The 22633-nt window shown below is 45.4% G+C and overlaps 1 protein-coding gene across 1 annotated transcript in view; it reads right to left on the bottom strand.

Annotated features, from left to right (window-relative positions):
* CADPS (Ca++-dependent secretion activator) overlaps nt 1–22633 on the bottom strand; it is a 200043-nt gene that overhangs the window by 28164 nt on the left and 149246 nt on the right. Inside the window, exons 21-26 of the mRNA XM_009883625.1 lie at nt 22370–22511; nt 15571–15717; nt 12271–12426; nt 8942–9089; nt 3230–3304; nt 2083–2166 (exon numbers count right to left, since the gene is read on the bottom strand). Of these exons, the coding sequence (XP_009881927.1) occupies nt 2083–2166; nt 3230–3304; nt 8942–9089; nt 12271–12426; nt 15571–15717; nt 22370–22511 (752 nt within the window). The remainder of the gene's footprint in view (nt 1–2082; nt 2167–3229; nt 3305–8941; nt 9090–12270; nt 12427–15570; nt 15718–22369; nt 22512–22633) is intronic.

Genomic DNA, 22633 nt, shown 5'->3' with positions numbered 1-22633 from the left:
AAGAGAGAGTTTCTCTATTTATCGTCGCAGGGACTAAACACGGCGAATGCCATTACTACTGCAGGGAAAGGAGAGTTGCCGAGCCCAGTGCCAAAGGGGTCAGGGCTGTTCCTCTGCCTCCTCTTGCCGCTGGTGCTGCCCAGTGGCTCCCAGTAAACAAGCGGATCAAAGCGAGAAACATCCCTTGCCCAGAAAGGAGCAATCTTGCTCCTCTGCAGTGTACCCAGCTCCGTGCTAGGGCAAAGGCTCAGCACCTTCCTGGGGACGAGCACACACCACACGCAGTAACTATTTGGATGCACACCCCTTCCCAGCTGGAAACTCAGGAAACTGAAGCTGTGGAGCTGGGCTCAAAGGCTGTGGGGCTGTTGGAGCAGACCGTTTTGCTGCTGCTGGGGCGGTTAATTGTGAGTAAGTGTCTGCGGAGCAGCGGAGCGAGGATGCTCGGTGCCCATGCACCTATGTGCTGCCTCCTCACCGCTGCCCAGAGCCCGAGCACAGCTGGGGGCTTCGCTCAGCAACCAAAGGGAGCAGCACTCAGCAGCGTAAACAGTAGGATGTGGTGGGAGCAACGCAGCACCAACCGAGGAACAGCTTGGATTCATGGAGAAGGAAGGGCTGCACATTACACTGTCTACCCGGGCTGATGCCGGTGCTTCCGATGCCTGAAAAGCTGCCGCCTCCACATCCTCTGCTGCTGGCACGCCAGCATCTCCTAACCCCCAGCAGCACTGGAATGAGGGAAGGGATCCACCCCAAGCCATCCCCTGCATCCCCCCGAGGGGGCGAGCACAGCCCTGGGGCTGTAAGTGCACAGGGCTTGTCCTGGGGGAAGGGCTGCACCGCGGGGCAGTGAGTGGGACACCCTCTCTTTCACTCCTTCTCCGAAGAACAAAGTGCCTCCAGCACACCTGAGAAGTTGCGACGCTTAGTTTGAACCCCACGGCAATGCAGATGAGCTGCCAGACCGTGTGTGCACACAGCTGCCTGCGAGCAGGGTTTCTTGCCTATATCCATTCCTACATCCATTCTTACCGTCCCCCTTCCAAACGGATCCTACAAAACCGCCTCAAACTCAGCAAAGGGGCCCAAGAGCAGCCAACACCAGACAATCACAAGTAGCTAAGACAACGCCTGAAAGAGATTTTGGAAACCCTCCCCAGTTTGCAGAGCAGTGCCTTCTGCCTCCCGCCCAGTCCCCGCGAGCACGTGAGCGCAGGAGAGGCTGCGCATGTGGGCAGCGGGGCCGGTGGGCGAAAATGCTACTGCAGCTCTCCAAGCAAGCCCAGGCACAGGCATTTGGGTGCACACCTGCCTGTGAGCTGAGCTAAGAGAAGCCACGCTTGCCAACAGGCACCCTTCTAAACTTTCCGGCATGTGTTTTCAGAAGACCTTTGAAAATCGGCTGCTGTTTGCCCTAAGAAGCTGTCACGACAGTTCTCTGGACTACAGCTCAGATTGCTAAACCCTTGTGGATAGTGAGGCCAATTTTACACGGATATTGTTCTCGTCCTGTACTTTACTAGGAAATACGTAATGAGATGAGCTGTGGATTGGTTCTGCAATGTCAAGGAGAAATGTGTCATGAGAGGCACCTTGTGCTGAGTAACCTCATGGCATTTCCCTCAGCTTGTTCTCTTTTAGAAACATGAAGACACTCCTTAGACCTCCCTTATTTTGTTTTTTATTTCTGAAGATGGTGACTGTTATGGCCAGAAGAATGAAAGGAACACACCTGTCATGCAAGGTGCCAACGAAGCAACTTCTTCAGTTATGCAAACTGCGTGTACAGTGCAATGATTATTTTTCCCATGATTTTTTCATCCTCAACAGAATAAACTCCAGCAGCCTGATTGATGACTAGAGATAGCCTGACACTTGACAATAGGATGGCCTGTGCATCTTGGGTGTTCACATACTGTATATCTGCACAGAGGTTGTGTATTCATGTGGGGGTTACAGTGCTCAGACACCACAGTATGTCAGAATTATTACGTAGCTGATTTAGTCCCGGGAGAGCAGGAGATTACAACTCAGGGGAAAAAAAAAATAAGAAGAAAGGAAAATATTGTCTGTACTTACAGTAAATGACAGGAAAGAAGAAAACAAAGTTCCTTCATCGTATCTAGACAGTTTGGCCAAGACTCCTTCCAAAATGGTGACAAACTATGAAGACAAAAAAATACTGCAATTATTTTTAATAATTGAACAAGGGCATAGAAATCAGCATTAGCTTCAAAGAAGTCAGTGGAGCTCTCAGCATTGCCAAAGGGATGGACAACCTGTCCCCGAGCACAGCGGGCTGGGGAGCGGGGAGAAAGGAGCGTTGCCTTTCAGGCACTACGTCTCGCTGGGTGTATCACCCCTCGGTGCCACGGGCGATGCTGGGGACAGGAGGTGGCTGCAGCGCGTGGGGAAGCCAGCACAGCCTCTCCGGACGGGAAACTGGTGGTTCCTGCTCCCAGTACACGGTGTCAAACACGCAGCTAGCTGGGTATTCTTGCAGAAGAATTGAACCGGCATATGTTGGCGGATTATGTTTAAAGGTCTCCACTGTATAATAGGGATGACTTGTTCTCAGAAAGTTTGAAACTAGAGGAAAACACACCCCACCATCTTTCTCCCGACGTACCGATTCCCCTCTGTGTTAGCGCAGCACACCAGACCTACACACCAACCCATGGGGAATGCTGGCAGCTCAGCTAGAAGAGCCGGCTCTGATGAAAAACAATTTCCAAACAATTAAACCTGACATTTTGGAATGTATTTCCCGCAACCGTCACCTCTAAATTAATTTCTTAGAAGAGCATATGGCGATCTTGCACAAGATGAGTTATTTTGTCCGCACAACCTTATGCGTAGGAGTGGTGACCACCTCGGCGTGCCGCCCCAACGTCTACGCAGCAGCATTTAGCGGTGCCACCCCCTGACTGCAGCTACCCTCAGTGCCGTGGGGTGATGCTGACCACGGGGTGTTACCCCATCAACATAACACCCCTTCCTTAAAACCACTTCTGGCCCAGTACGGCAATCCTGCTAGCAGCATATTACATCTCACGCACTTCCTAATCATCAAAGAGTCACCATGAAAGGACTGGGAGATGTACGATCTTGCCTGTGAGAAACAAGAAGCCAATTCAACATCTTAATGTGTCACATTTTAATGGAAACGCACATATTAAAAACGCAATGTTAACAGTGAATCACTTCACCTGAAGCCGAAGGTTACCTTTGCCACTAGGAGTGTTATCATTTCTTTGACGGTTTCCTCAATTAGTTCATCTATTTTTGAATGGTACTGGTGCTAAAGAAAAATAAAAAGAGAGGGGGAGGAAAATATTAGCATTGATCACAGGAAAGAGCTCTACGGTTTTCAGCCGCTTCCCTTGGCAAACCACAATATGCAGTATTAAACCGAAGAATTATGCAGCTTATTACCCTGTGCTCCACTACAGCGGCCAGTGATTACTTCCACTTGCAGGACAGACCTTGAATTCAGGAGAATCTTACATCAGTTTGTGAAGCACGGGCAAACCCTGCCCTCTTCTGTGTGCCCACAGCCCCGGGAGCCACAGGCAGACGTGGGAGGGGAGGCTTTGCCATGCCCGAGGGCACTGGCACCCAGCGCTCCTAGAGACCCCAAAGTCCTTTTGCTTCAGCTCTGCGGGCACGATCCTGTTCGTTTCGCACGGGGATCACCCCTGACACTGCACTGCGCCTGCCGAGGGCTCCGCACACCACCCGGCCCTCGGGATGGGGATTTGCCGCTCCAGGGGACCTGGCAGCGGTGGAACCGCTGGAGACGATGCTGTGCACTTCCCATCCTCAGCAGCGAGGCACGTGAAACGCACGCTACACGCTGGGGTCAGCAGGCGCGCGGTGCAAATCAAGCACCGGTTTAAACGCTTTGCTCGGTGACTGTAAGACAGATTTAAAACCCCCCAACAAACCAAGCTGAGCCTTTCCATCCCATGCAAAAGCCAGCAGGCAGGGCGGCCCCGAGCCCTGGGCGATGGCAGAGCTCAGAACGGGCTGACCAACGCCAGTGCCTGCGGCATCCGCCTTTCTGCGTCTTCAGCCCAATTTTTTCTGCACATGCCAAACCTTGCTTAGCTTGGGAGCTCTGATGCAATCAGCTGCAATATGGCTAGAATAGGTACTAAAATACAGTCTTCTACTAATTTAGAAAAGACCTGTTTCCAATACAAGATTTAATTAGTGAAAACATACAGTATATTCTTATTTTCAATGGACTGAGAAAATACTGATTATGACTGCTTTCCAACACAAAACATTTGATTTTTCAGTCAAACATTTCAAGCACTGGTGCTAGTCACTATATTCATTACCACTTGGCATTAATATTGTTTTAAAATGTTAACATCAAATCACATTGAAAGAGACAAATCTGCTTTAAATACTAATCAGACTTTGGGAAGGAAGACTGCGAGGGCTTTACAAATGCTAGATGTTGGTCTCAGTGTCTGATCAGTAGTCTCTGAACTGCTCTACGGTTTAGGGATTTTTTTTCTACGACAGTAACATATTAAAACAGGGATCTGGAAAAAGAAAATAAAAGTAGGACACACTTACCCACTCTTTAGCAAACTTTTCAGATGATTGGGGACAGAAATAAAGACGAAAGTGCAAAAGACAGGAAAAAGAACACATGAAGATAAACAATAAATAAACCAAAATCATTAAAAAAAAGGGACATATGAGAACAGCAGCATCATGCACAGAAACAATAAGCAATGGAAAACGAAATGTGATCAAAACCTCCTTCCACTGAAACATCTGAGATCGCTACCTGTAGTATTTGCAGGCAGTAAAACAGGGGGAAGGGACGGGATTGTACCTAACTGCGGACAGTCCCTTATGGTTTTATTTCGCTCCGAAGGGAAAGGCGACCGGCCGTCGACAGGCAGGGTTTGGCAGCGGGGCGGCTGCACGCCCGTCACCAGGAGGTGCCCAGGAGCGAGCCCTGCGGCAGTGCAGCGTGGACGGTGCAGCACCCCGGGGCCACGGACCTGTCTGGGGCCACCCGGAGCCTCACCGCGGCGGGGGGGACAGGCTGGCACCCCCACGCCACAGGTGGGAAAAAACATACATCAGCAAATGAGCGATATTTGCATTTGCAGTAGGCATTTCCACGTCCTGCTTTGCAGGTTAAGACATATATAAGTCCCTTACAGATCGCTATGATCGGTCTGTTTAACGCAGAGTTAGCCCTTATCAGCCCCCAGGATTGACCTGGCTGTTCCCAGCACAGCTGGAGATATAGCTGTGGGGTGACGGGGACCTGTAACAGCTGGGTACGGGCAGAAGCCGCTGGTGTCCTCGGCACACGCAGCCAGGACCTCTTAAGGAGATGAAGAAGGGATTGTGTGTGTATTGGGGGTGTCTTCCCCATGACATTTTTCTGCTCCTGCTCTGCTGCATTTTCGGTGTGCGTGGAAGACCTCGCAACCAACGGTTTAGCTAACTGCTTTCCTTGGTAAGTCATGAGTTTTCACTCAAAAATGGCTCACTACGTGCAAAACAACACACTGTGAAACACACTGACCAATGCGTTTTCAACTAGAAGCTTGTTTAAAAGGCAAATAAGAGCCCTGATTGAATAAAACCACAGCTGTGAGAGCGGGAGAGGACCCTGCGCGGGCACCAAGGCGGTGTTGGCAAGACTCTGACTGCCCGTTCCCATTGCGGTCGCAGTCCCCGGGGCAGACTCAGACCCGGTGCCAGGGCCAGAGACTGCGCAGAATAGGGCCCGTGAGGCCACGGGTCCTGCCCCAGCGATGGGCACCCAGCGCCGGCCGTCCCGCAGCCCCAGCTCCACCTCGGGAAGACGAGCCTCGGGCAGGACGGGGCCGGAGAAGACAGCGGTTTGGGAAACCCACTGCCTGGTGCTGCTTTCCCAGACGCCTGGCTCGTAAACCAGTGTTTCCAACAGCTCCTTCCACATGTCTTATGAAAATGGCCAAGGTTAAAGATCGCGTAACTGGTTCGCTTTACCCAGCGTAGCCCCTGCTTTCGGTTGAGTTCATCGCAGCTTTCTATTAGCTCAATTATTACAATCCATAATCAGTGCACCACAATGATTCAACTTGACTTTATGTGATGAGTATCTTGCCTTGTCATGTAACAGATTGTGTGTACGTTGTATTTCTCTAAGGACCATCTGACCTTAGATATTAAATAGAAACATACTAGACCAACTGAGAAACATTTAATACATACATTTATCCCCTTAGATGTATTAAAAATTCAGAGGAAAAATAAATATTTAAGATGGTAAAGTATGTTTACCAAATGTTTTAACAGCTGCCTTTAGAGACAAGGAAATGGAAATGAAATGATGGGTGTTTGTTTCGCAGGGTAATGCTCGCAAAATGCATTCAAGTATCTGTCAAAGTGTCACCCAAGGTAGTCTTAAAGGGACGGCCATGGGGGTGGGAGGGACACTGCGGGAGTGAGGTCAAACACCGCCTCGAGAGAGTCTCTGCTCACGTACAGCCTGGGCCGTCGGAAAAATCAGTGGTTTGTTTCTAATACAAATGTGTCCTCCAGCGAGGTCTGGGCAAACGCCCCTGCCTGAGCACCGCGCTGGGCAGTTTGAGCTCTTTTTGCTGCTTTTGAACTATCTGCAAAGGCACCATGTATTTTAGGAGCCAGGCGGTGGCAGTGGCACTGAGGGAGGGTCCCTCAGCGAGGAGCATCTGTCCCTCCCTCCCCGTCCGTCCCTCCCCAGCGGGGCTGCCGGCGGCCACGCACCAGGGATGGGGGACAGAGGGACTCAGCCATGCACAGACCCAGGTCCCTGAACTACGGAGGAAGACACAGGCACGAAACCCGGTTTCTCATCCCTCTGCTGTCTATCTGACCGTCTCATCATTTCCACTGGGGACGGGAAGAGGTGGAGTGGCATTTTGTCCTCCCCCCCGTGGGCTGTAATGACAGATCTGTATCTTAACTTTTACCTGCCCCCCCCCAGTATGACCACCTCAGCACACAGCTTCAAGAATAGGAGATGCAGGTAGCCGAAATGCAAAGTGGCATAAGCGAATGGAGGGGGAGGTAGGAACGCTAATTAAAAAGACTAAAAGAAAAAGGGAGGGTGTATAAAATGCTGCAGCCCTAAACGGTAACTTATGCACCGATAATTTACATCTGCTTTACAGGTCTATTAGTTCAGCTATCTGTAAAAACCTCATGCCCCAGCAAGTGCTGCTTGCCACAGGAGAGAGGCTGTCTCCGCGGTGCCGAACCAAACACCTCCTGGAAGTGGCACAGGCAGATTTGCAGAGTTAATCCCGACCGCAGCCGAGACCAGCGGAGAAACAACCGCGCTGCCACCCGCTCCCCTCTCACTTGCAGTTTGAGTCAGTGCAATGGGACCAATGCTTTAAATGTGGAGGAAACTGTGGCAAGCACAGAGCATCACAAGTTAGCACGGAAAGATGCAGCGAGTGCCTGGTCACGCTATATCCAGACACAGCTGATGGTACCAGTCTCGTGCCATCTGAATACTTAACCTGACCATTTTATGAATGCAACGAGCTTGCTCTGTCACGATATTGGAGTCTGCTTGATCTCCGAAACATGCCGGTCCCCAGGGACTGTGCTAGTATAACACACAAGGGTTTGATCCTGGTTTGCTGTGGGGATTATCGCAACCGTGGCCCTTCCCAGCTGCCAGGGCACTGCCAGGGCAGATGCTGCAGCAGCTGTGGGCTCAGGGATTTGGACAGATAAATGGGGATGAATATGGAACAGAAAATGGTGGAGAAGTTCATGTCCAGGCTCGCACAACAAAAGCCCACTCAACATCTGCCTCAGCAGACCTGGAGGATGAAGGAAGAACCTGATGATGAGCGGCTTGAAACGTTCCTTGCAAGGTGATTGTCACAAATAAAAAGTTATAACTGAAACGTGTAAGAAAAAGAAAAAGAAAAAGAACTGCTGAGTCTGATCCAAACACCACGGACATCAGGGCAAGAATCCCTGCTGCATCCGGTGGCCTTTGGAGCAAGTCCTCCCAGAGGAACAGGGTGAGGCAAATGACTAAAACCCAACAACTTGCAGTGATTCACTGCAAAATCTGACCATGGAAAGCTGTGGCGAAAGGGCAAAAGGGCTTATCTAGGAAATGCTGATAGGCAGCAGGACAGGAGAGACAAACAGTATTTGTGAATTTATTCTAGACTGGTATATGAATATTTAATTTGGCTTGAAGCCACTGTAGCAAAATGATCATTACAATGCATTTAATCTAGTCCAATTTACCATGTCCTTCTCATTCATAGATCAACTCACAGAAACTTCAACCTGCAGCTATGGCTTCAGAAAAAAAATAATAAAATCAGCAGTTAATTAAAACAGGTTTGTTGTTTGGCAACTTGAATCATTAAGGGCCTGGAACTGCAGGATCATCAAGCGTGCTGATTATAGCCAGCACTCAAGGAAGTCACGGCAGCTGGAATTTCAACCTACTTTTGGAAGTTATCTATTTTGGTGTTTTGGTTCTTTGTTTGTGTTTGTTTTTTGTTTTTTTGTTTTTTTTTCCCTTACAAGCCTCACAACAACAACTTGGCACTTCCATTTTCCTTATGTTTGTCTACAGAAAATAGACATACACAGAAAGTGTGTTGCCGACACCTGGCTCCAAGGTGCAGTTAATCGCAGACTCCATATATATGGTCATCATTACGAGATACCTTATGCACACCATAGTCCTTGCAAAAAGTCACTCCTACGTGCCAGGGGTTCCGAATGTTTATATTCCTTACATTTATTTGAGAGCAACCCCCTGCATATTCATCTGCACACTCTACACTGAAGGCTAAATCCACAACTGATATAATGCCTCTGAAACTAGCACAACAGGAGATTTCATGACATTGCCTTAAAAAGCTGTGAAAGGAAGAACCTGCATTTTTACCTCTTGGCCCATTTCCATACTGCAAAGCTTTGTTGACTGAGCTTTGGCATCCACCATGACATTAAACATGGTGCATATTGATTGAGGGACTCGGAAATCTGTTGACCGGCTGGTTTTCTGCAGCTTTACTTCAAATGCAATCCTGGTTCTGTTAAGGGAAGTAGAAAAAGACGTTTCAGTTGCTTTTAAACCTACCAAAGCTAATAATAATGTGAAACAATACTGAGAAGAGTTCAACAAACCAGAAAGCCAAATGCTGCTGGGAGTGTTATAGTGCAATTGTTACAAATGTGCTTTTTCTAAAAATGATTCTCCAGTTTAAAAAGAAATCCACTTTCCAGAATACACCCGATTTATAAAGTGTGCAACGGTTTCAGGGAAACTATGACTTTCTCATGCTTGATAAACAGTGTGATGATGTTACAAACAGCAGTGTCAATGTACACCTATAATTTAGTTGCATTAGCTGATTTATAACCACAGACAAATAGCAAGCCTGATGCGTTAAAGGAAGCTCCTATTGCTCCATGATATCAACTACAAATAACAGAAGCAGATTCATCGCTTGACTGAAAGGACTTTGCCAGATCATTGCACTTTTAGGTCTACATTATTTGATTTGCTGGCTGAAAGTTCCTAATCGTCTCACAAGCTCACAGACGCGGTTTCTCTGAAGCATGTGCGCTCACCAGAATACACCTGCAAAACATGCAAAAGGGACGCCGTCGGGCACGTACGAACATGTGCACACCCATCGCCCCAGCCCGCATCTCTCTGCTCTCCTGAGGTTTCTCTGTGCTCAAATTTGACACCCCTGGCAGCTACAAACCCTGTTACACCACGAGCTTTGTTGGGCCAAAGACTACAGGATTTGATGCCGTGTGGTATTTTGAAATCCCAAGGCATCTGTGACTCGAAGGTGGGGAATACTCTGCAGCAGGGTGGGCATCGCCTTGCCTTTCTCTGGAGCCCCTCTGCAGATTCCTGAGGTACTTCACTAATCCAACCTAACACAGAACAATTATCACATCAGGCAGAATCTGCCAACAAATTAACATAGGAGCTTCAATTTAGAAATAACAAATAATATCAGCTGCAGCTCAGGAATAACTCTGATCTTGAAAGATCCCCCAAGGGTTATGCAAATGAAAACTCATTTACAAATGTGAACCTCCCGTTCTTGGGATGAGATCTGAGCTGGTACGTAGGTCCTCCTGCCCGGATTTATTAGCGAAACGGGCCTCCCTTGCAAGGGCTGCTTTCCTGACAGCACCGAAATGCAACCGAGTGCGGAAGGCGGGGTGGTTCCTCCATGGTATTCAACGGTTCAGAGACAGACGCGAAGAAAAATGTTGTGTCAAACTGAAATTGCTAAAGAAACCTTAGCCAGGCCCTGTTTGCAGGTGATATAAATAGGGAAGGCAGCATATTGGTTTACATCAGCAGTGGCATTTGAACTGATTTAATTACCAGTGCCAGATTTAGCCTGGACTCGGGGACTAGAATCTTGATAATTACTGAAAGGACCCAAAGTGGCTGGGATTTTCCATCTCCTTGCAGAGATGAGCATGTTCCTACTTACTTATGCTCAGAACCATTATATATAGCCACACCATTACAAGCTGGGCCAGGTTTTTACAGAGGGCCAACATATTTGTAGAAAGGTTGAAGCAGTTGGGAAGAAAAACCCTGGCTTTCAGGCACACAAGCCCATCTTCAGATGTACCTGGGAACTTGCTTATTTTTCCCAGTTACCTCAGCTGGGCTAACCTGGTCTGACTTCTATAGGTCATCGCAGCTATAAGTGCACTGCAGGTATAGCAAAGGTGCCTTGGTTCCGATTTAAAAAAAAAAAAAAGAAAAAAAAAAAAAAAAAAAAGAAAAAAAAAAGAAAAAAAAAAAGAAAGAGAAAATAAGTGTTTTGCTGGTGGTGCTGGGGGAAGAGCAGGGAGCAGAGCTCCAGCACTGGCTTTGCTCCTCAAGGATGGTCTAACAACTGGAGGACCATTGAAGCTCAGCCAAAGGACCGAAGATGAGCTGCAGCAATAAAGGTGGACTTGCTCAACGCCGAAGACATCACGGCCATCTCATCGCACTTAAAATGCACTGGGGTTTATTCCAGAATGGTGAGATAGCAAGCCTGGAGCTGCCTGCCTTCCAGCGGGCGAATCTCCTGCTTACGTCTCGGGGACTGAACGTGCCTTCTCCTACAGTGACGTTGCGTAACCAGACTGTGAGAAACGTGTGAACGATAAATGCCACGCTCGCACTTGCAGAGTGGCCAGGCAATTGTGGTACAGAACAGCCGCATCACACATCGCAGCTAATATTAGCATCTACCAGCTGTATTTGGCACCAGTTTTTCCTTTGGTTCGTCTCTTTGTCTATTAATTTCTGCACAATGGAATGCAAAGTTCATTTCTTCCTCCTGCCTCATCACCTCTGATTCCAAACGGACATAAATTACTGCAGAAAGGTTGGAAATTTAATGTCAACATATTGCTTTCAAAATGACAGCTGCCTGTACGTTTAGAATCTTTTAAAAAAATGTCTGCAGGTGAATATCCTATAATGTGGCTGATGATACACCACCTTTTCTCAAACAGCGGCAGATGTGTAACCTGTGTGCCACACTACACGCTATTCCCTTTCTGGGATCACTTTTTTGCTTGTTTTTCCACGGATCTGTGTTTTTCAGGTGAGTGTTGGGATCTTACTTAGGGCTCTGCCTTCAGCACTCAACCTTGTCAACAGGAAACTGCATTTACAAAGACTTCACCTCATGTGTGGCACCAAAAATAAGTAACTATAGAGTAACTATATAGCTTGAAAGAATGGGTGATTTATTGCCTTACTGTCCATATCACAGAATCACAGAATCACACAATGGTCAGGGTTGGAAGGGACCTCTGGAGATCATCTAGTCCAACCCCCCTGCCAGAGCAGGGTCACCTACAACAGGTTGCACAGGACAGTGTCCAGGCGGGTTTGGAATGTCTCCAGAGTGGGAGACTTCACCACCTCTCGGGGCAGCCTGTGCCAGTGCTCCACTACCCTCAAAGTAAAGAAGTTCCTTCTCATGTTAAGATGGAACTTCCTATGTCCATATGCACTCTCCAGAGTCTGAACAGAGAAGTGCTGGCTTGGGAGAGTCCACAATTCACAGCAATTGGGTGGCTTTCCACCACTCCTGTGCTGGGCAAAGGTGCGCTGGCGTCACTAATAAATGGTGGCTGAAGTGAAGCTTCATTGATAATACAACAGAAAAAAAACATTGCATCCTGTGAGCTCCTATGAGAAACGTGACTAGCTCGCTCATGGGCACGTACCTTTTCACGCAGGACTCGATCATGTCACTCGCCATAAGCTTCAAGCGTTGCTCTAAGTGTTTTCCAAACTCCTCCTCAGGCCAGTGCAAATCCCGAATGAAGGTCTGTAGGGCATCAAGTTTCCAGAACAGATCTTCCGAGGTGCCTGATCCATTGCTGGCAGGGCAAAATGAGAACAAAAGTCATAAGTGGCATCAGGCTCTTTGTAACCTGATGTGGAGACCATTCCTGCAACAAGTGTAGAGCAGACAGTAGTTTCATACACAGGACAACGCTGGCAATCTCCACCATCAGGATTTTGAGTTTTACCATACAGTTGCCTAATCTACCTTGCTGTCATCACCCACAAAACTTTCCAGACCAGATGAGTAAGACAACATTATGAGTTACACATGTTAACAGGAAAAATGTGTGTATGGTAAAAATCAGCCTTAGTTAATAACCACATTAATGTATGTGATTATTAAGAATTAAGGCCAGAAATTGGGGTAGAAAATCCTCAATCAATAATAACTGCCATACTAGACTGTATGCAGTTATTAAGTTTTAGGGTTTCATGCAATTCTCCCCCCTCCGAATTATACCTTGAGTTTGCCTTGTCCCCCCCAGTGAGCCCCTGTTTCCAGGTAAGGGACAGTGCTAACAAGTGGTGAGCGAGGACACGCTTTATCTCTTGAACAGCTGAAAAAAAATTGGGGTAAGTCAATTGAGCTAAGGGCACTAGACATCTCACATCCAGGAGTTTTAGCAGGACCGACCGCTGTACCTTTTCACAGATCTGCCTCTTGCAAAGGCATCTATAGGACAACGAATTTCCGTTTTTTTAAAAAAAATTATTTTGCAACATCTTTGTTCTGTCACAAAACTCTGAATTTCTCTCCCAAGTGTATATTCTCGTACCCACACCCCTGCCCAGATGGAAGTCTTTGGTCCTGCAGTGTGTAGCTACACCGGCTCTTTTCACAGTATAATTATATCTCAAACCTCCACTTGCAGAATAAAAATACAGAACTGGATTGCGCTCTGTTTGTGCAGAGGAATTTGTGCATCCATAACCCTCTTCTCTCCCTCCCTCCTTCTCCCTCGCTTTTTTTTTTCAGAACAATTACCAAGGGAGCTTCAAGAGTTTCAACCCCCTCCTCGCATACCACTAATGCTAACACGGTAATTTATAAGATATTTAACACACCATGCATTACCACTTGTGCTGACATCATCTATAGAAACAGATGAGGGAGGGTGTTTCTATTGTGACAGATGCCAGCTGCATTGAGTTAATGCTAGAGGAGATCGGAGCTAATGCATACACGGCTACTGCAAGGTGAGAACCGTAGTCCCAACATGCTAGAGGGGTCCTGCGGGGTCCTGCGCTAACGGAGTTAACGAGATAAAGAATGAACCGTCTCGGTTGTAGGAGAAACGTATCTGACACTAAGCAACAGGTAACATGTCCTTGATGGAGGGGAAGGGTGAGTAAGAGGAAACCAGGGAGATGAAAAGATAAAGAATCAGGCATTTCCTTTAACCAGGGGACCGGTTTGTACAACAGTCTCAAGTGTTCATCTACCACCAGTTTTTAGTTTCGCCTGGTTCAGACCTGTGCTTGGGTATCAGTAAGCTTTAACACTCTAAGTCCAGTTTTGGAACTGCATGAATTTATGTTTTAAATAATTAAATATGTACAAATACAACAATTGGCATTTACCGCAGCAATATTATGTCACCCATTTGGTTGCAAAATTTTTAAAGTATTATTCTTGGTGTTTTTCTCACTTTTGATTAGGGCTCCGTGCAAGTAAACAATATAGTACATTAATTTCCAAGACGCAGTGTTGATATTTTGCTTGTGAGCACCGCAATTACTTTAATCATGCAGGCAGCTTGCAATACACCATTGATGCTCAAGCATTTTCAGAGGGATTATTCAATTTTCTGCCATGACATGATTCTTATCTTTTCAAGGGCAATACCACAAAGCATGCACAGAGAAAGATTAAAACTTTCAAGTACTCTTTACAGACAACTGCCTAAGCTAGCCTTTAATATAGCTATCTTAGCATGAATATGAGTTGTATAGCTTTGAAAGATAAACGACTGTGCTCATGTTGAAAAGGTTTTAAAAATCTATTAAAAAATCAGAAATTAGTGTTTGTTTTACTTCTGGTTCGTTACCACTGCTCTGCCATACAGCCTGCGTGAGGCTACTAGCAGAAGCATTTTGGTGGACTCCAGCTGTAGATGTAATCGAGGGTGTTTCAGTAACAGTGACGGGAGTAGTTTTGGGGGGCTTCTTCAGTTTTATCTTTTAAGCAAGAAGGTAGGGAAAAAGCAACACATCTGTGTAGCACTGGCTGAGATCACCCCATGCCAGCCCCAAATAACTCTCCAGGAATTCGGATGGAGAACTGGCAAGATCTCAGTTCCTGTGCTAGGGCATCTCGGGAGATGAGCTACCTCAAATGCCGAGATTTGGGTTGAGCCCACGGTGTACCATCTTCCACGCTGCTTGGTGGCTGGGACTGTTAAGGGAAATCCTCTATAAAAACAGAAGTTGCCTAATCTGTGCTAAGGATTTGCGATACGTCCACCCTGAGCTCCACCTGTGCCCCCCGGGATGCTCGCACAGGGACCTGGGAGCACGAGGCTCCTACAGATCGACTGCTTTGACGCTGTGCCGCATTTTTCAAGCCCTAATCTAAAGCTCATGTTGAAAATACCTTTCTTTAGTCGGTCACGGCATTATTCAGGCTGTAATGATGGCTATGGAGCTTCAATTGCTCTCTGGGGGTTCCCCCAACATGAATAAAAACTGTTGCAGGGTGTTCCTCTTTGTTGAACTGTTTCATCAAAATCAAGACAAAAATTATTATCTGGGAAACGCGGAGCTTGCATTAAATAATTCACTTTTAGATCTACATCTGGTCCACAGAAATTGGTTGACTGGCATTGAAATTGGTTCGTCTTCTCTTTTGGACAAAAGTCTTTGCTGAGACACATAATGTCGCATTATAAGCTCTGTGGTTCGTATGTTGTTTAGACCATGTCCCATTGTCGACAGCTATTTTGTAAAGCAAGATAACTTGCTCAAACTCTCAGTGGGAGTAAGACAAATTTTCAAGATTTATACCAAAAAACCCTCAAAAGACACATGCCAGAAATTCACTAGTGTCTCATTCAGAAAATGTCTAATTAACTGTATCACTCTTTAAAGTTTTATATAATGCACAGAAACAAACAATACATATCCATGCCAAGATTACTTTAAATTTAAATGAGATCTAATTTGAACTGAATACACACTCAGAATCATAAATAGCAGCCATCCATGACGGTGCGGAAAAGCTAGGCATTTGTGGGATGCCTAGTGGGATGTTAACTGGTAGATTTGGTACTTTAGGGAGATTCACATTTGGTAGATTCACATTGGGCAGATTACTTGTTAAACTCCTGTGGAAGAAACAGACAGAAAGAAAAAATACCATAACAGTGACAATGCAGATGTAGCAGAAGCACATGACACTCATAAACAAATCTGCAAAGTTCACAGCACGAGGACAGTTAAAAAACTAAAGCAAAACATTTCAGGAAGAAGCATGAGTATGGAAGCTTAAGTGTACTGGGTTTGCAGTCTGCAATAAAAAGCAAAAGTTACTTAAAAAAAAAAAAAAAGAAAAACCAGAATGAAAAGAAGAAGAATCACGAAGTAGCAAATCAACAGAGTATTCAAACGCCTACAGCAAATAACTCCACCTTCAAGTCCTGATACCATTTCAGAGTGCAGAGAGCAGCATTTCCTCGGAAAAATCTCTCTCGTAAGGAAGCGAGTCTCAGTTCTTACACACTCAGGCTGGATGAAAGAGCTAAACTAAGAGAGCTACTAGGGAATTGGGATTCAAAATAATAAACAGAGAGTTTGAAACTCCAGCTCTGCGGAAGTCCATAAGAGTTTCTCTTGCCACCAAATTCAACTGAGTTGGGATTTCACTCCAAAACCTCTCTGTGTATCCTACACTCTGCAAATAACAAAGATGGGCTGATCTGGAGCAACGGAATGGTGAACCACGAGGTTCTTCCTCAGTGAGGACTCGTACCCTGAGCCTGCCCTTGCGTTCCTGGGTATGGAGAAAAGGGGTCCCACAGGTCGCCCAGCTCTGCACGTGCACTGCGAATCAATCGCATTTAATAAATCCAGGACTGGCATGGGAACGCTTCTTGGCTGGAAATGGGCCATGGGGTGACTAAGACATCCAAAGTTTAATTTATGAAGCATGTATACTTGGGCGTTACGACTTCAATAAATATCTTCAGCCATGCAACTGTTATGCAAAAATAAAAAAAAATCTTTTCAAAGTGGGCCAGCCAGCATATTAATTTAATGCGATGTACTCTCCTGAAACAACAGGCGGCGTTAACAGCAAAGTTTGCAAACCACCCTGATCTATTTTAGTGTGCCAGGTCTCTAGTTGGTATACTTGGTCTAATTCTATTCTAATAAGTATCTCATCACAGTTATATTTTACATGCAAAATAAAAATGTCATGGGATTTGCGAATCAGAAGCCAGCTTTATAAGTGTATCTCGTTTCTGCCTTAAACCAGTAATACTATGTGGCACACTGGGACACAGTCCATAGATGGTTTTACAGTCCCATTTGAGGCGTTGACACCGTTTTCACTGGATCTTTATTTGGGCTCAGGTAAAATGGAATCAGGAGTTCAGGATTTCAGCTTCACCCTGCACTGCTGGAGCTACCGAATGCTTTTCGACTGATGTGCTTCAGCGTTCAAACTTCCCTGCTCTCAGTGACCGCAGCGGGACTTGCCACCATAGGAGGTCTCTCCCATTCCCCTGGATGAAATTCCTCTACAGGTACCATTATCTGGACTCTTGGAAAACTATCAAATTATACACTATGTCTTCCAAGGAATATTAAAATCTTAGCATCTTCTTTGAGTCATATTTTGAACTCCATTTCATACTGGAAGTTTTGTACATCAAGAACCAAAGTAATGGAATTGAGCTGGCTATACTGAAAAAATGTTTCCTAACGCAACACAAGATTTGAACCACATCTCTGTGAGAGCTCAGCTTGTCATTGGTGGCAAGTCTTAGGGAGTAGACTTTATCCTCATCCTCCCTTTGTGAATAAAATCTCTTGTTGGGGAGGAAAATGGCAATCCAAAGTCTTTCTAGTGAAAAAACCAAAGGTGCCTTCTTGTTTTCTTGTTTCTATGATTCTTAGTAGATTTGACTTCCTGCTATCTGCTTGTTCTCTTTGTTAGGCAGTAAGCAGATATGAGAACTTACTAACATAACAAAGCTGTCCATTGTTTCCATTCATACTGTATCTGCTGTTAAGATGATATGATTATTGAATGAGACACAGACTCCATAGTGATTGAGAGAGTGTTAAATCTTCAGAAATGGCAGTGCATGTGGTTAGATACTGATATGGAATAAATAAAGAAATAGCAAGAGGTGGACAACATATAAATGTATAAGGAAAAGCAACTTAAATAACTTAGCCAGATGGTAAATACATAAATCAGAGGACCTTTGGTTTTAATATTAAAATTCAAGAAGTGACAGTGTTATATTAATAAAAACACTGTATTAATAAAATATGACTTCTAGAGTAAACAGTATACTATATTCACACGGAAACATATTTCTTTTATACAACACATTATTTTGCTGATGCAAGGATATGTTGCAAGAATAAGTTAGTACTCTTAAAACAAAACAAAACAGCAAAATAATGGAGTATATTATGTTAACATACAGTAACTAATTTTAAAAATATTCTCCTGAATTGACATGCACAGTTTTGCAGGTTCAACCAATCTAATTATCTGACTAACAGTTGCAGTGAGACCTGTAAAAAATGATTAATATTCCCAACAAATGTTCCAGCCTGCAGTTGCTCAGACCATAAAACTACAGGTCCAAGATGAGAAACTGTTTCTAGAAGCCAGCCATGCCTATTTAATATAGATGGCTAAATATAACCTCAGCCATCAGGCAGGGAATGTGGGCATTTGCATCAACAAGATGAGGGCTGTCTGATTTAAGACGACTCAGCTTCAGGACTGGATCCTGATATGTCTGGTAAAAGACGCGTTCTCTGGAGCTGTATTGCTTGTTTTCTTGCCTTCTTCTGATTCACCTCCGTTTGTGTCTGGTAGCTCTGTAAATGGCTCTCACCTGTGCTGTCTGCTGGGAAATCTGCAGTGCAAACAGACTGGCAACATACCCCTGGAGAGCATCCCGAGGCTCACACTGTACCGTAGCACCGACCACAGAAAACAAGTCCCATTGCACTGGGGCTGCTCCTGTAGAGCTGCCCTAGTACTGAAAGGAGGGCAGGAAAATCACCGTATTTTTACTGAGTTGTCTCCTGGCTTCAGAACAGAGCTAGACGAGAGCCTTGTCCACACTTAAATGCTCAGTTCCTGTGGGATGCCTGAAACGGTTTAGTGATGGAAGATGCAAACGCCTGTCTCTTCCATCACTATAAATGCTCACAACCTTACTGCCTAGGCTGAGCAAATGCTCAAGAGCAAATCTTTTCGCAAAAGCCTTGATGTGAAGCAAAGAGCTTGATAGTGAAGTAGGCAGTCAAATCTGTGCTCTTCCTCTGACTGACACCCAGAATAGTAACAAAAAATACTCATTTTCACTACAACGGTGCTTCTTTTAAGGGGAAATATTTTTCACTAGCATTTTGTAGGAGTACAACTTCATCAAATGATTAGTATAATAATACTGCTTAAGTTCTTACACTTATATTAATGATACATCTATAAATAGCTTGCAAAGGGTTAGCGAGCAATTAATAGATGCTAAAGCCAGGACTACAGTGCGATAGAGACAGCCACAGGTCAATGAGTAACGTCCTCGTCAAGCGACTGAAATTGGTTGCCATTGCACCGGCTTTAGCATTTGCTCAAAAGGATCTTTCAACACAGACACACACACAGAGACGCACACACACACGTACGTGTCTGCTGGCTGCAAGATAAATCAGCGTTCTCTGAGAAGCTAGCATGAAAAAAAAAAACCCACCCTATTGCAAACCCTACTTTTCCAAGACCTCTCAACTCACCAGAGAACAGACCTACTCTGTATCCTCCGTATTTGGATGACTGTGCGAAGGACAAGTGTTCCACATTTCTCTGCGTGGATTCATACAAGCACACCAGCTGCTCTAGCTATAGGGCACGGACCCCCTGCAAATTCAGCAGCTCTGCAGAGGCAGATTACATAGCCCTCATGAGCACATTACATCGATGCTTCCCCCCCTCCATGTTTTCAATACTTAACAGTATCTCTTTCACTGTTTGTGATTTCTATACCTAACTCCTCGTAGCATAAGGTGCAAAGTATTCAGCAATGAAAATAGAAGAAATACATGCTTGCAAACTGCCATCTGGTCAGGTTATGGAGGGCTACATATTTCAGCCTTGATTGCAAGCACAAGCATAGAGAAACCCTTTCAAAAGACTCCACGTTGTGGAATAATTTCTTGGTTAACAGGAGATAATGAGATTTCCTTCTCACAATTCTCTGTAGAGATCCAAAGCACGACAACAGTAAGCTCGGTGGAACAGAGAGCCACGATGATCTACTGATTCTGGCCAACCTGAAGGGCTTTCTTCAAAGCAGAGGAAAGCCGTAGAAAAACATACTGCATAGTGTTCCCAATTCCCCAAAAGCTTTGCTGGAGAGGTGGCAATGGAAGGCCATGACTTGGATGGGGACTGGCTGGTCCAAAGCGTTTCAGAATCAATGGCCAGAAGTTCAGCTGTGCTGCAGTATGGACATATGGGGGAGAAGGAGGTAGATACATGAGGGAAAGTCAAACAAAATAAGTCTCTGACCTGAGCTCTTCTGCAAGTTCGCTGTCGATCAGACAAAGAGGAGCAGGTGGTCTGCCCAGGAGGCAAAAGATGAAGATGCCTTAACATTTAGTTCTGAACAGCACATCCAAACTGTCATACGATCCTAGGAATGACACCCCTCTCTTCCCTTACACAGTAGGTGCCACTCTGTGCGTTCACTGGTATGTTCCTTCACCGGGTCACCTCGCGTTAAGCCAGCATTTGCAACTCACACTTTTGTGTGCGAGACACAAGAACAAAATACCAACTAGTGAAAAAAAAACAACCCCGGAGTGCATCTTTTCACCAGATGGACACAAGCTTCTTGTGAAAAGCACCCACTTTCCTGCTGGAAGAAATCTTTTAAATACCCAAGTCTGTAAGACAGATAGTCCATCCTGGGCTTTCGCTTGAAACTCCAACAGTCAAAGCACTCTGTAACTGGAACTCCAGAAGGGAATAATCATTACAAGAGAACTAAGAAAAGATCTTTTATAACTATCAAAGATAACTTGAAAATGATAGATAACGGCATACCCAGACATAAAGCATTTTGACAGGCAAGTACCACAGCCAAGTACTCATGGACATCTATCGTTAAGCCACAAAAGTCACTAAAAGCCAAAACGATGCCAGCTTCTGACAAAAGAAAAAAGCAGAACAAATTGCTTATTGACTGCTTGACTGAGGGGGACAGGTACACGGAGTTAACTGCCTCTGTTTAATAACAGACAAGGAAATACAAACATATTCATTACTAAAGCAGAGCTCTGAAACGAAAGTTAAAGCTAACTTCAAAGTGCAATTCTGCTTGAAGGAGTGGCTGTAAAAATGGCATTCTCCTACTCGGAAGATCTATTTCTTGTATGTTTTCTGGGTCACATCTGCTTATTTGAAACAAGATTTTTTAGGATTTTTAATTCTGTTAGCCTGCAGACCAAAGACAGCAAATGGAAAGAGAGAGAATCCTGAATGCCAGCCACTTAACCCCACTCAAAGCAGAGGGGATGATCAGGTGTCAAGAAAAGGCCCGAGATTTGGCAGGCAGAATCCTTACGGCTGCTGAGGATGCACAAGAAAGAAAGGAAAAAACCTGGGTGCTCAGACTCCAGGTTGCATATGGGAGGCTGGCTGCTGAACAAAATCTCTTTTCCTTGTAAACGGAACATATTTGGTGTGAAAAGCCCTGAAAGACCACACGTTCTTTTACACAGCAACCTCTGAGAGTGCAGCGCCACTTAACTTTGCCTAGAGCATCACAGAAAAAGCAGGGAAAATAGTCTTTCCAGAGGTCACCTGGTCCAAATCCCCTGTCTGAGCCACCGCCAGACTCATGCTGTTTGCAAAGGGTTGATCTCTCTCTTTTAATACCTTTATTAGAAGGAAAAGTCAGTTCTTTTCCTTTGTAGGATCTGACTTGGATCTTTAGAGCAAGCATGACAGGGTTCAGCACTGCTTCCAAACCTGTGAAATAACAACAGTAATCCAAAGCACATGCCACATTTTCATCATTCACCAGCTCTTGAGTTCAATTTGGGTTTCTCTCAGGCTACTCATTTCTTGCTGGTAAATTCCCAGTTCTCTAAATTTAGTAATTGATTCTGCTTGAATCACCTGGCTTGTGTTTCACGCTGGTTTTTGCACGTTTAATCCTCCAGGCCAGGGAGCTGGGACCCGGCAGAGCTGCCCTGGGACCCGGGGACAGGCGCAGCCCCGAGCCGCGGGGCTGACGCGAGAAGCACAACGTGGCACTACCCCTCCATGGGGGGGAGGGAGTGGAAGAAATGAGTGTTGGGAAGAGTAAGTACAGCAATGACTCACACAGGTTATGGGGCTGGACTGAACACACTGAAGCAAGGCTTTTTTTTTTTTTTTTGTTCTGAAAAGGAGCTATTTGAGTTCAAAAGCAGCACTGGAAAAGGCCTTTTGGAATGGGATCCAAAAAGCCATGCCAGCTAAGAAGGTTTTCACATTTTCATGCTTCCATGTCCAAAGGCACACGGTTGATACTGAGGCAGCAACGCATTTCAAAAAGCAAATACCATTTCCCTCATCATTAACTTGAAAACCCTGAAGAGATCAGGCCTTCTGTTTTTAGCATTAAACTAGAAAATCTAAAGCGCTTTCTGCATGTCCAGTCTAATGTTTGCTAATTCATCTCTGTACGAATCTCCATCCATTTGCACCCAAATTCCGATTATCAAAGGAGGTTTCCTTACTTTACTGGCTCCCATGACTCCCGCTCAAAGCCCCTGTGAATTGACTGTGCAATTGAGGACTCCATCAGATCGACATATCTAACAACAAGTGGAGCAAACAGGTCTTGGAGGTGTTTGTGGAATTTTCCATTGCACAAATTATCTAGAATAGATAAATAAAAGTATAGTAAGACACTACTGTTACTAAAAGCTCTGTAACAAACCACAGCGTGGCACTTCATTACACAATGAATTTGTCAGCGAACAAGAAGAAACTTCAAGAAC

The sequence above is a fragment of the Charadrius vociferus genome, unplaced genomic scaffold, assembly GCF_000708025.1.
Source record: "Charadrius vociferus isolate BGI_N301 unplaced genomic scaffold, ASM70802v2 scaffold324, whole genome shotgun sequence".
Lineage (NCBI taxonomy): Eukaryota > Metazoa > Chordata > Aves > Charadriiformes > Charadriidae > Charadrius > Charadrius vociferus.
This window is presented reverse-complemented; position numbering and strand designations above follow the sequence as displayed.